The sequence below is a fragment of the Lonchura striata genome, chromosome 3 (assembly GCF_046129695.1).
Source record: "Lonchura striata isolate bLonStr1 chromosome 3, bLonStr1.mat, whole genome shotgun sequence".
Taxonomy (NCBI): Eukaryota; Metazoa; Chordata; class Aves; order Passeriformes; family Estrildidae; genus Lonchura; species Lonchura striata.
Genome location: NC_134605.1, coordinates 10,586,545 through 10,599,854, shown reverse-complemented (window position 1 = coordinate 10,599,854; position 13,310 = coordinate 10,586,545). Strand labels below are relative to the sequence as shown.

At 37.7% G+C, this 13,310-nt stretch overlaps 1 protein-coding gene across 1 annotated transcript in view; it reads right to left on the bottom strand.

The window, feature by feature from the left end:
* USH2A (usherin) overlaps positions 1-13,310 on the bottom strand; it is a 373,252-nt gene that overhangs the window by 97,202 nt on the left and 262,740 nt on the right. Inside the window, exons 46-47 of the mRNA XM_031504249.2 lie at positions 12,144-12,256; positions 5,794-5,992 (exon numbers count right to left, since the gene is read on the bottom strand). Coding sequence (XP_031360109.2) covers positions 5,794-5,992; positions 12,144-12,256 — 312 coding nt within the window. The remainder of the gene's footprint in view (positions 1-5,793; positions 5,993-12,143; positions 12,257-13,310) is intronic.

Below are 13,310 nucleotides of genomic sequence, written 5' to 3'. Positions count from 1 at the left end.
CATTATAATTATTATTGGTGTCTCCCCTTTTCCTCCTCAATTCCTGCACAAAATCCCCAGCTGTACATCCAGATGTGTTACAGAAGTTTAAGCAGCTACTTTCTCTTGTTAAAAATACATAAGATCCTCAGTATTTCTCAACAACCTATGGGGAGTTTCCAAAGAGGGGCCCAGTCAGTTCTAGAACACATTCAGATTTTCATCAGGCATTACCAACCAGAAGTTGGTGCTTTTATTATGTAGTTTCATAGCATCCTCTGCAGTCAGCTGTAAATTGTTAAAGAACACTTCTTTGGCAGTCTTCTAGAGATAGTTTCTATCTGCATCAATAGGCAGCCCAAGGATTCTGCATTGTGAATCCATAAAAAATCCCAAAACCATTTGAGTAATACTAAAATTGCATCATAGAAAAAGAAGAAAAGCAGATGGATTGAAAGTTACAGTGGCAAAAGGTTATTATGAGCTCACCCTCTTATATCTAAACATGACAGCCCCAACTGGGTGGTGTTATCCTGTACATGGAAGCAGAAGCCCTGGAGTGAACAAATACAGTGCTGCCAGCATTTTAGACAGGTTGGAGATCTCACCCTTGTAAAGAGAGTTGAATGCTCAACATACTCCTTGTAACCAGATTTTTACTATCCATGGAGATTATACAAGATGTTCATCCTTAGCTGTCACGGGAGCCCTTAAAAATATCCGTAACTTCACAAAGTAACTCACAAATCAATCCTGTCATTCTCTTCCCACTCAAGCACAGAGAGGGACCGTGATGCAGGAGCACAGGGACTGGGAAGGGATGGGCACAAAGGAAGGATTATTATGATGCCTGAGAAAGGCCCAGTCAGCCATGACACTAGCACAGAGTACTAGATATCAAATCTGGCAGGCAGGATTACACAGTATTGTAACAATTTTTAAAAATACTCCAAACTTATCTAAGTAACTCTCTTTTAATTACATTTGTGTCATCTCTGATTCCTCTGCTTGCTGAAGATTTTGCTGAAGGATATTATCTGGCCTTATGGACACATGCCAGTTGAGCTAAGACTGATTTACTCAAATAAACAGATGTGCTAGGCAGCCATGTTTATCCTTCTTGTCAAACGCTTGCTGCCAGGGCCACTTTGTGAAATAGCAATTCACAAAACACTCCCAGGAATTCCTATTAGCTACAGGAGTTCATTAAAAATTTCTGCCTGTGGAGCAAACACCAGAGTAATGATTGACCCATCATGTTCTCATGTGAGAGGGAATATTTTAAATTAGCAAGGCTCATTCTTTTTTACTTAAATTACCTCTGAATCTATACAGACACCCTTTTTAGCTAAGTATACTCACCCATACATTTCTTTTCTCAAACTGTTGTTCTCTTTTGGTAATTGATACAGACTTAGATCTAAAATCCATGAGCAGAAATTATAGTTATTCTCTTAAAAATCACTATGTATTAGCTTCCTAAAATGAATTTCATTTCCTGTCTTTCAGGTGTGTTACAACAAGAAGTGTAATATTTTTAAAGGTTCTCTATGCCTGAAAGAACTTGAAAAGAATTTGCACAATATTGCTAACATTAATAGTAAATTTTGCATAAATATTGATGGGATACCCTTCACCACTATCAAGATGTGTAACGTTTCACTGCTGACAGCTTTTGAACCTGGCTATCAAGCCACTGTTTCACTCCTCCTGTCCTTAAAAAAGAGTCCTACTGGTGTTTTTAATAAATATCACATTAATTACAATAGTCAAGGTGTAAGCCTGTACTTCCTACTAATGTCAGTTTTATTTGATTAGTTCATTAACTGCAGATTTATACAGCTTGTTGCACCTGAAAATAAAAAGTGCTAAAGCTGTATTAACACCTTCAGTCGGGTCCCTTTTAACCACTGGTGTTCAGACTCACAATGATAAGTAAACAGAAATCATTTGCCTTTATGCCACTCCTTTAATTACATTTTTACTGTACCTCTCTCCTTATTTTCAGAGTTCACCTCAGGAAGTCAGTAAAAACAGATGCAGAGTTTGGTACCTGCATGGGTAATACAGAAATGCTTTTCCTATTGATACTGAGATTATGCTACCTGATGGGTCAAACTCAGGCACACTCCCTTGTTCATTGAAGTATCTCTGCAAACCCCATGGTCATGAGACTTCACATAAGGGTAGAATTCTGGATCACATCTTACTGAAAACAGCTAGAGAAAGACTGACAATATTGGCAATTTGGGAATACTCAAGCAGCAGTTTGTCACTGTAAAAGGTCCACAGGACATAGGAATCCTCCTGGCAGCAGACAAAATTCAACATCAGAGTGTATTTTCAGTTCTGCAAAAATACACACACACACACACAAATATTTCTAAATTCTTTCTGTGTTCAAGGAATAAATCCATGCAAGTCTGATTAAACATCAGGGTAAGGATACTAGGAACAATGTGTTAGCTTTAGTTAAAATAAGGAAGAATCCTAACATTGAAGCAGAAAACTGGATAACAACTATAAAAAAGAAGTAGGGATCTGATGCAAAGATTATTTAGGATGTGATGAGATGTTTGGTCTTCACTGGGCTTAGTATCAGTGCCTGTGCCCATGAATGTACATGTACACATGTCCCTTGTAGTGAAAAGGCCACTTGCCCTTTCAGAGATTCCCCAGATGGCTCGGAGTGAGTTGGTTTATTTGCAGAGCACAGTCTTGAGCAGAGGCTCCAGCCTGGATCCCAAGGGCAGAACACACACAGCAGTGCCAGCCAGGCTGCTTCCCACTGCCTTTCTCACAGAGCTGCATCTCTTGGCTGGACCCAGCTCAGCCAGTGTTGGATGAAGAGCCCCTGCATCCCACTCTGCTGCACACTGACAATACACCCTGGTATTTCTTTTACTGGAGTGGATTAAATGTTGGTGATCTCTTATGTAGCTGAATCACAACAAATGCCTCTTTTTCTGTAGTGCCTTACAATAGCAAGCTGATGATGCCAAATGTAATCCATAAATCCGTAAAGAGAGATTAATAAATAACCATAGACATCTTGAAATAATTTTATATAAAAGGCCTGGTTTTCCATCACTTTATACTCATTAATTCAAGAAAATTGTAAGAGGGAAATTAGATCCAGATTTTGTCTTGTAAACAAGGTGCAATAAGTGACTCAAAGCAAAAGTGAGAACTCCACAACCTATTTGTCTATTTATATACAACTATCTGCTTTTGCTGACCAGTCTATCATCAAAAAACTTGTTTATTATTCTGGATTCTGAATATTACTAAAGCTGCTCACCATTTAATTTTCAGTAGCAGCTCTTCACATTTGACAGTACAATCAATATATGGCAAATAGTTCAGGTTGGATGGGACTTTGAGCAACCTGGTCTAGTGGAAGGTGGGCCTGCCCATGGCAGGGGGTTGGAATGAAATGTTCTTTAAAGTCCCTTCCAACCTAAACCATTCTGTGCTTCTATGAAGTGCAGCTGGCACTGGGATAAAAGGCTTTTGGAACAAGTGCACACTGGTCAGTGCTGCCTTTCACTTCTGTCCAGCAGACTGTCAAATCCAAGGACCACAAACACCAGCACAGAGCCTGACTGTGAATTCTATAAAAATGTGAGAGAGGCTGCCACTGTCTTATGTTCTCCCTGTCATTGACTCGAGTTTAAAAAGCACAAAAGGCACTAAGAGCTCTATAGTTGTCTCTTACAGACATTTTGGGTGGCTAGCATACATATGTGTAGCAAACCAGACAAAGCACTGGGAAGGGAATTGTAATAAACTCACCCACAAAAATTACCCCATGGAATTTTATGCATGAGCACTTCAGTTTCCTGTGGACTTTCCAGTAATTTATTATATATCCATTACTTAACAAATAGCACCCACTCCTAATCACAGACTTGGAGAATATAGAGAGACCATTAGAACAATATAATGTAAAATTACTTAGAAAAAATTAGAAAGCCAGGAAGCTATAAAAATAAATGAACACTCTCCAAGCTCAAAGTTACCATAAATGTATGAAGACTGAAAAAATAAAAAAGAAGATAAAAACTTCTAAAACTACTTTAATACAATTTTAATTCATGCACATGCCAAGATGTAGTAAAAGTCTACCATGCCCAAAATCTGAAATAAATAATTTTATCTTTTAGAAAAAAGATCTGCCCATAATTTTCTCACAAGATTTCAGAAATACTTATATTTAATATAGTAGTGCTTTCAAGGGAATTCAAAACTAAAGCCATGTTGGCTGGAATAATTTATATTTTGATTTGAACCCCTCAAATAACTCACTCCCTTAATTACTGTCTTGTCTGACAGGGAATCTTGTGAATACATATTGTTTGCTTTAGTCACACAACATGTGATGATGTCTTTGACAAATAGAGACACTATTTCATGACATTAAATCCTACTTTCAAACTAAGAGTTTTCTACCTCATTTGTCAATAAAAACCATTACAGACTCCTGCTATGCTATTGATCCTACTCCTAAACAGGAACTCATATGAAGATTAACCTGAAAATAGCCATAATTTAGAAATGCCTCTGACAAATCACAATAGATTCCATTCAGACTTGCTCATCATTGTCATGTAACAGTTATCCACTTGTAGCTGAATTTAAATAGATTTTGTCTACTGAAGAATCTGATCATTAAGCATTTAGCCAAGGAATAATTTAAGAGGAGTAAGAAAATAATCCAGCAAACCATGTTAATAACCACCATTTACCATGCAGGATTTGAGGAATGATTCCTCGCACAGAGATAAATTTTATAGATTTGCTAGTGTTTTTCAAATCCTGCATACACCTAGAAATTCCCTGCGGCCTTTTCGTGGTCAAGTGCAATGACTTTATGCTAAAGGAGCCATATGAACTACCACATGTGTACAGGGGTTGTCCTGTTCCAGGTACAGAATCCAGCACTTTCCCTGGTTAAACTTCATAAGGTTGGTGGTTGCCCATCTCTCTTAATTTGCTGAGGCCTCTCTGCAGGGCCTCTCTGTTGGAAGAGCTGTAGAAAGAGTCAACAGCTCCTCCTAATTTGGTGCCAACTGGCCCAAGGAGGATGCAAAAGTACATCCCGAGATCTACGTATCCACCATGGAATTTGTCACAATGGGACTGTGTCAGTGGGCTCAAGAGGTGACACTCATCAAACTTCATTATCCATGGCTTGTGTGATTTACTTGGGAACACCTATACAGCCTGAATTCTTGGGATGAACATCTGCATTATACACATGAAGCAAAGCTTTCTGAAGGGAAGAAACTTCAGTTTGATGTTGTGGAGTAAAGTGGTCCTTGTAGTGGTTGGGAACAAAAGTCCCTATCCAGACCTGCAACGTATCTGAAGGGTTTTTGAATCAGGTTCTGGCTTAGCTTCCTGTGCAGGAAATTTAATTTATGTGTGTTAAAACTATTTCTACCCTTAACCAGTATGTTATAAATGAAAAGAATTTGGAGATCCACTTCAACACTGCACCAAACCAAAATGTTAGTGAACATATTGATAAATGCTTACCAAAAGGAAAAATAAGGTCAACAAACAAAGACTTAAAATAGCATAATCACTTGTCATCAGCTGACTCACGCACACGTATCCTTGTAATGAGCTCAAATATCCATAGTTGATTTTAAAGAGTTTCAAGATATCTATCAGAGCCTTGATTTTAATGTATCAAAAGAAGCAGAACCCTCCACTTGCTTTTCTCTGATAACTAGAGGTTTGATGTAGACACCTCTTCCTAAAAATATTATTTTTCATTATATAAATAACTTAAGAATATAGAAGTACCTCCAACTCTGGATGATAACACACTTCTCCACAGATATTTTCATCCTTTTTACATTCTAATGAGATGCACATTCTATTACTTCTGCTGCTCCTTGGAGTTTTCAATGAGGTACACTTCTGCCAGGCTTTACGTAGGAGTTCATATCCCAGGATAATGCCATTTGGCTGTCCTGGTGATGCCCAGTTGATTTGAAGAGATCTGCAATAAAAAAATCAACTTCTGTTCAACTTTTGGATGTATTTATACCCCTATAGCTACTTATATTAAATGATTAGCACATAGCAGTTCCTCTTTACCCTAGTTCACATGGAGTGAAACATTTTGAAGTTTATAAAATGTTCTTCTGTATAGCAAATTCCACAGAGCAAAGGTCTAAAAGTTCCTAAAAAGTGTCAATATATGATAATACTCCATGAAAACTAATTACACACACAATCAAAGTCCTGAAATGTTGCTGTTTAAATGACATCTCATTCCCAGTTCTGGAAACTTATGTGTAATAAACTCTCTAGCATTTTACTCTTTTCATTTCATAACTCCTTTCCCTCTGTGCCTTTGCCAGTGCAGCTTACTCACATTGTGCTCAGCCATCACTTAGAACAGGTTTGTCTTAATCTTGCCCTTCCCTTGTTTAAAAAAAAAAAAAAAAAAAGGATTTTGCTTTGAGATGTATTCTTCAGCATAGAATTGAAACTCATTATAGCATCAGTAAGCACTAGTTCCCTTCTGTACTTAAATATTTTCATTGACATTAAATTAAAAGTAGAAGATTGAAGTGTTGATCATGACTAAGACTCAAGACTTCTGACTGACTGCAAAAGTATCCCTGCAGCAGCCTCCAAAGACTGTCTGTAAAACAAAATCCTGTAGCTGATTTCAGCTTTGACATCAGACTGTTATCAGTTTAAGGAAGAAAATATCTTAAGGGATATTAAATCATGCTCAGCTGCAGCATGCCTATCACTACTAAAAATGTGTAGCTATTTCCTTGAAAAACTCACTTAGGGCTATGATAAATTAAAAAAAAAGATACATTTGAAACACAGATACAAATTTTCCACTGATATTTCAAATGAACGTTTAATTTCTTGTATAATCACTGCAGAGTCTTCCATAAGACACAAATTCCTTTCACTGTGACTCTTTGGGTCAGAATGCCAGTGACATCAGAAATTAGCATTAATTTGAAGTGAAGATGCTACAGTGAAACAGCAGCTGCTGAGATAAACTTTGACACCTTAACAAAATGAAAATAAGTGAACTATTATTTCACTTGCTTGAGGTATAAACAGAGGAATACACACTGCAATAAGGCTTTGCAGACCAGGAATTAATGTCACCTATGAGGGAATAAATTCACAGGTGGCTTGTAGAATTGCCATTATCATTCCAAGGTCTTCACCTGAATCATAGATTTAATTCCATATTCCATCCACTGATATTTTGTATTGTCTACCTATTCTACCACATACATGAGAACACATACAGAAATGCACTCATAACATTTAAATAATGTTACACTTAAAAACAGAAAAGCAGGAAAATACATTGTACAAATTTCAGGAAAAAACAGTAAAAAGAAAAGGAAAAGAAGGGCAGTACTTTAACCTTTACAGATGCCATTGCAACTCTCTCCTGGTCTTTGCACAGAATAGATCACAGGAGCAAATAAAGCATTCCCAGTCATATTTTTGAATTATTTGCTTTCTGCAAGTTTCATTCAGACCCTCATGAGTATATTTTCAGAGTATTGTGCCAGTTTTTTGCAGTTTTTCAAGTCCTATTCTCTTAAATATAATTTAAAATAAGGCCCAAGAATTAAAACAATTTTTTAAACATTTTGCCTTTTCGGCAGAGCGCAGTATTTATTTCCTTCCTTTAAAAAGAAATCACTTTATTATTGTTTGATAGATACACACTTGGGGTGAACATAGCCTGATATAAAGAAAAACTGCACCTGAACGAGGAAATGTATGGAATGTGAATTCACTGACCAGTGCCAACGAGGTAAGGCTCAGTATGACCTTCCAGAACAGGCTCATAGACAAGCAGACTCTTTCACAATTTTATGGGTCTTTCAGTGATGCCTAAGCCTCCTGATGCTTGCCACCCACAGCAAATCATGGCAACACAGCAAGAGCAGTGCACAGCTCAGCTCAGAAAAGAACAGCAGGGTTTTCATGGTACTGCAGAGGCTTTTTGACATGCCCCATCTGAAGGCTGAGCTGAAAATCTTCTTGAGCAGGTGCAGATTTAATGGGACACGATGGGCGCTTTAGTGCGCAGGCAGCTGTGCCGCGTGTGGTGCACCCGACACAGCTGCAGGAACACGGGGACAGAGCCTGCCTGTCCTCCCCTTCTACCCACTGGGATCCACTGGAGTTGTGTCTACCCCAGGAAGCGCCCACAGCCTGACCTGCAGAAAAGACTCAAAAATTGTAGGCATAGGCAAAAAATCTGTCTATGTGGTGTTGTACGACACCACAGAGGTGGGGTATAATCCTTGTCTGTCCAGAGGACACTCCAAGTGTCTGCCATTTATGGAAGTTCCTATGCTGGAAGAGTCCCAGTGCTGTCACTGAGGTGAAAATACTGATGCAGGCAAGGCAGCTTAGCCAGCTTCACATAAACAATCTGCTTCAGATTACAAGTCCATGAAAGCACTTTCAGGAGATAAAGAACAATTCCAAATTGATCCATGAAAGTGTGTTTGCTTTTGTGAAGGAGAGCAAAGTAAAATCATTTGGCTCAAGAATGTAAAGACAATTATTTTTGACATTTTCAGGTAGATTTTTTTTAATCAATGAAAAATAACAGTATTTTTAAATTTTGATAATGCTTCAGATATATTTTGTTAAAAAAGACTTTGAAAATAAACTTCCAGGGTTTCCCTGCTTCATCACAAGCTCCAAGTGCCTATAAGGCAGAAAAGGACTCCTGATTTTTTTTTTTTTCCCTCAATACAGTAGTAAAGGTTTAGCAGTGACATTTTAAGATATATCAAGGCTTCACTTCAGAGTAATGATAATGAATGTTCCATTAGTCTCATCACATGCAGGAATTAAATTCAAAAATCAAAGATTTAATGACTTTACTTTTTGGGAGCTGGAATTATAACAAACAAACAAACAAACAAACAAACAAACAAACAAAACCCCACAAGATTCACCTGACAGTCTTAAGATAGGGAACACTGCTGTTATGAATGACTAGTGGGTAAAATATTTCCCTCATCAGGAGATCACACATACTGAGCAACTGCTGCAGCACTGTTGCACAGGAGTTAAGTACCTGCTGCATGGGGGGTGCAGGCAGACACAATTAGAGAAGGCAGTATGACACAGTCCAGACACTCTGATAAATGGCATCACATCACTTCTGTTGCTACAAACTTCCTGGAGAAACCTTTCAGTGCTTTGTGTTTCCCATGACTACAGTAGGGACACCAATCAGGTGTTTTCTGACTCACTAACATTTCCACAATATGGAAAATCAGACTCTCTGGCCTTTAGTTCCCAATATTCCTCTGCTGAAATCTGCATTGCATTTTCTCACCTTCCATTTGTCCAGCGAGGAGACCAATTTAAAGGCTTTTTAACATGGCACAGCTGTTTGACACTTTCATATTTTATTTCCTTTAGAACTCATGAGCAAATACCATAATCCCAATAATTTCTTGCTATGTTTTATCCATTTTTTTCTTAAAATCTTTTTAACTACCATGTTCATTTGAAATAATTCCTCCTCCACATTCACCCAGAAACAGCAGTAGATACAGTAACCTTGTAAAGTCCCATGATACTGAACACCAAACCAAAGAATTTGCCCAAATTTTCTCCCATTTTCTCCCATCTCTGTCCAGGGTTTCTGGTTCCCCCCAAGATACTTAAAGGGGCCTCTATTCATGATCCTGTGAAGGATTTTCCCCAGATTGCCTAGATTAGGCCATGGTGTTTTTGAGCCATCAACCTTTGAATTAGGCTTGCAACAGAATTGCTGCAACAAGGAAAAAGAGAAAGAAGAAGAGTGTTTAAAAGTGGAATGAACTACTTTCCAACACTATTTTCCATGAGAATTAAACCCACTACCCAAACTTTCAGTCAGTATCCACATGCATTCAGTACTCAGAGAACTTTCTAAATTGTGCAATAAAATACAATACTTGTCTACAGAGTCAAATCCTGAGGTCCTAATTAAAAACAAAACAAACCAAAACTGTATCTGATATCAGTGGATTTTGCTCCTACCTAAACATGGTCAATGCAACCTCTCCCCCCAAAAATCCCTAAACGCAGGCAAGAAACACAGCAAAGCAGAACCTGACTTAGAACTTCAAGATTGGGTGCCACACTGTTTTCTATTTGAAGTTTGGCATTATAAAATAATTATATCAGGATTGTGACCTTTTGTGCCAAGTTTCAGCCTGAAGCTGAGTTATTAAGGGGTGGAAAAGTAAGGTATTTATAATGGCTCTGGTGGTATAACCTTCATTAGAACAGTGTGGATGGAGCTGCTATCAGGAAGACTTCTGAGTTGGTAGGTGAAATTATAATTTCTGTCATGTAGCACCTTGAGGCAAATTTTAAAACAATTATTTGTGAACGCTACTAAGACATTATCCTACAGCATTCTCATCAATAATACAGCCCCCCAAACTGATTCAGAAGAGGGGAAAAACGTCATGATTCCAATTAAAGACAATAAACTGCACAGGCTTTTTTATATCTCAGGTATCCCATGAGCCTTTACTCTAGAAAAGCCTTTTTTCGCTCTCTGATGACAGATGTGCATTAAAATGTCCTCTTGTCCATGCAAACTGGGTTTTTTTTTGCCCAAGCTTTTTCTTTTATGTAGGATAAATAAACAAAATTCATATTCAGCCCAGCAACTGCCAAGGCTGTCAGCTGCAGTGTTTGTCATATTTCAATCAAAGCTGAAGCCAGCCAGTCATTTTTATACTGCACAATCCCTACATACTCGAGGACCAGAATTAATGAATTAGCTATTGATTAAATTCCACTCTAGCAAATCCACCGTGGCAAATAAATGAACTACCCGGGGCACATGTAGGCCACGGCCAGACATGTCCGGGCAATCGATCAGTAGTTAGTATTCTTTTGGGATATAAGAACAGCTGATGATAATATGACATGTAGGAAAAGGCAGTGTAGAAACATAGTCTGTTTCTGGCTGAGCAGATTATAAAGTAGGAAGGCATTTTTGATCCTTTTGCATTCATGTGTTATGACATATTTAGTCTATATATAATAGCAGAAACATGCATACGTGTTTGCAGTACAGACAAGTACAGACAATACAGACAAAGGCATACATAAGTTAAAGCCAAGGGCAAAAGATGAGATCCTGAATTGGGTTCTTATCATCAAATAAGCTTTGACTGTATCTATATGTGTGACAGAAAAATAGCAAGCTTAATTTCACCCTTATACAGAGAAAAATGCTCAATTCAAGCAAAACATAGAAATAGCAAACAGGAAGCAGAAGTCCTTAAGAGACTGGAGGAGCAACTCCATTCTGTTGGACATTTCTGAAGGCTCAGAGGTTAGATACTAGTTATTTTCAAAAGATCTTATTTTATTTTGATGAAAGAAACACTGCTAATGAGTATACTCCACCAAAAGGCAAAAATCACAAGAATAATAACACAAACACAGGAGGTTAACTGCTTTACTGTTGGTGCAATTCTGAAAAATGGGTTTGCAAGCTGAGTTTTACTTTGTATTTGGAAGATACTAACTCCCAAATAATCATTGTATAAGCTACTATTTGGCTGCTTCTAAAGACTGCAAATTTGATGCTCCCTTTCCAATTGAGAAGTTTGCCCATTCCTGTGGATATAGAGGATAGGCAGTTTGCAAACAGTGGTTCAAGGAGACATAGATATGCATGCCTTTTCAGATAGCTTACTAATTCTTACTGCTGTGATAGGTGACTTTTTTTTTTACCAAGAATTATTCTAAGTTTCCATTATCAGCATCGCATTGCTCCCTGAACATTAATCTTCTTCTTCTTAACTGACAGCAGAATGTGATAATTTTCATTCCACTACACTTTTTCTCTTAACTATTTCCACTTATGCCTTATTTATTATCACAGCACAGTGATACCCAAATGGGTATGTACAATCAACCAAGGATGAGACTTCTTTGATTGATCTTTCAGCGAAAAATCTCCAAGACCAAAGATAACAACCACAGAAAACATTTTCAAAGTGCATACTGAATTCTTTCATGCACCTAACTCAATTTTGAGAAGACAGCTTTACTTTCTGGTCCCCATTCTGGCTACAAGTGTCCCTGATACATGAAAGCCACCTATAGCACAGTACCTTGAGCCAGTTATGTGAATAATGGGTGCTGACAGCTGCTTTGGCTCATCTTCCACAGTGGTGATCTGGGACCCATTGCTCCTCACGCAGGCATACACTGTGCAGGCTTCAATCTGGTGGAGAGGAACATCAGGTTCATGTACTCAGCTGCAGAAATTTTTCAGCTTCACTACTTGCTTAGACTTTCTCTTCACCCAAGATATAATTCTTTTCTATTTAAGAGATTCCATACAGCCAGGAAAATACTGCAGCTTTGAGAGAAGTGTATCTGCCAGAGATATACTGCGCTGTATAACCTTTTCCCACACCATTTTCAAAGGAAGGGTACATGCAGCCCTATGGCACTAATTGCTCTTTCTATTAAGTTATCACCAAAAGAGTTGCAGTGAACTTGTTTGTCTGCATGTATATTTAGACCTCAGTACGCAATACTGAAAAAAAAATGCTTTCATTTGAGGCCTTGAGTAATGCTTCTATTCATACTATATGTTCTGACATAAAAATAAAAGTAATTTTTCCTTGGTGTGTTCTGTTCCTTCATGTATATTTTGTAAATTAAAAGTGAGAAATGCAAATAGAAATTATACAAATATTTATGAAAACATGTCACAAAAATAAATTTATATTCCTTCAATTCTTGGGATTAAACTAAGAAGAGGAAAAGTGAAATAGGTAGTGAAGGATCATAACATTGCTTCTTTATTGTCAACAAGGAAGTCACTCCAAATAAAAAAAAACATGAAAATGAAAAATAATGCAGTGAGACTACCAGTGAGATGCACAGGCATCCAAGATAATATTATTTACAGGAAAAGAAGAAAAATAATCAAAAGGAAAAAAAATAAAGGCATCTTATTTTGGTTTTACCTATCACTTTGATGCAAATATAAATACTAGCACAGCAGAAGAGAAGAATAATTAACATCTCATGCAACAGAAGGTGGCCATGGTAAATTAATATAGAGGGTCTATAAGTGAGGCAGTACACTGAATTTGCATTGTTATTGAGAAAAGACAAATGTGTTTCCAAGTGGCATTCAGAAAGTCATATGTGTATTCATGGATGGAGCTTTGCTGCTTCAGAGGGGCTGGAACATGGAAATCTGTTATAGTGTGTATGTCTGTGATGTTTATTTATGGCATGGAGTAACTGGCTGCAAATTTTCA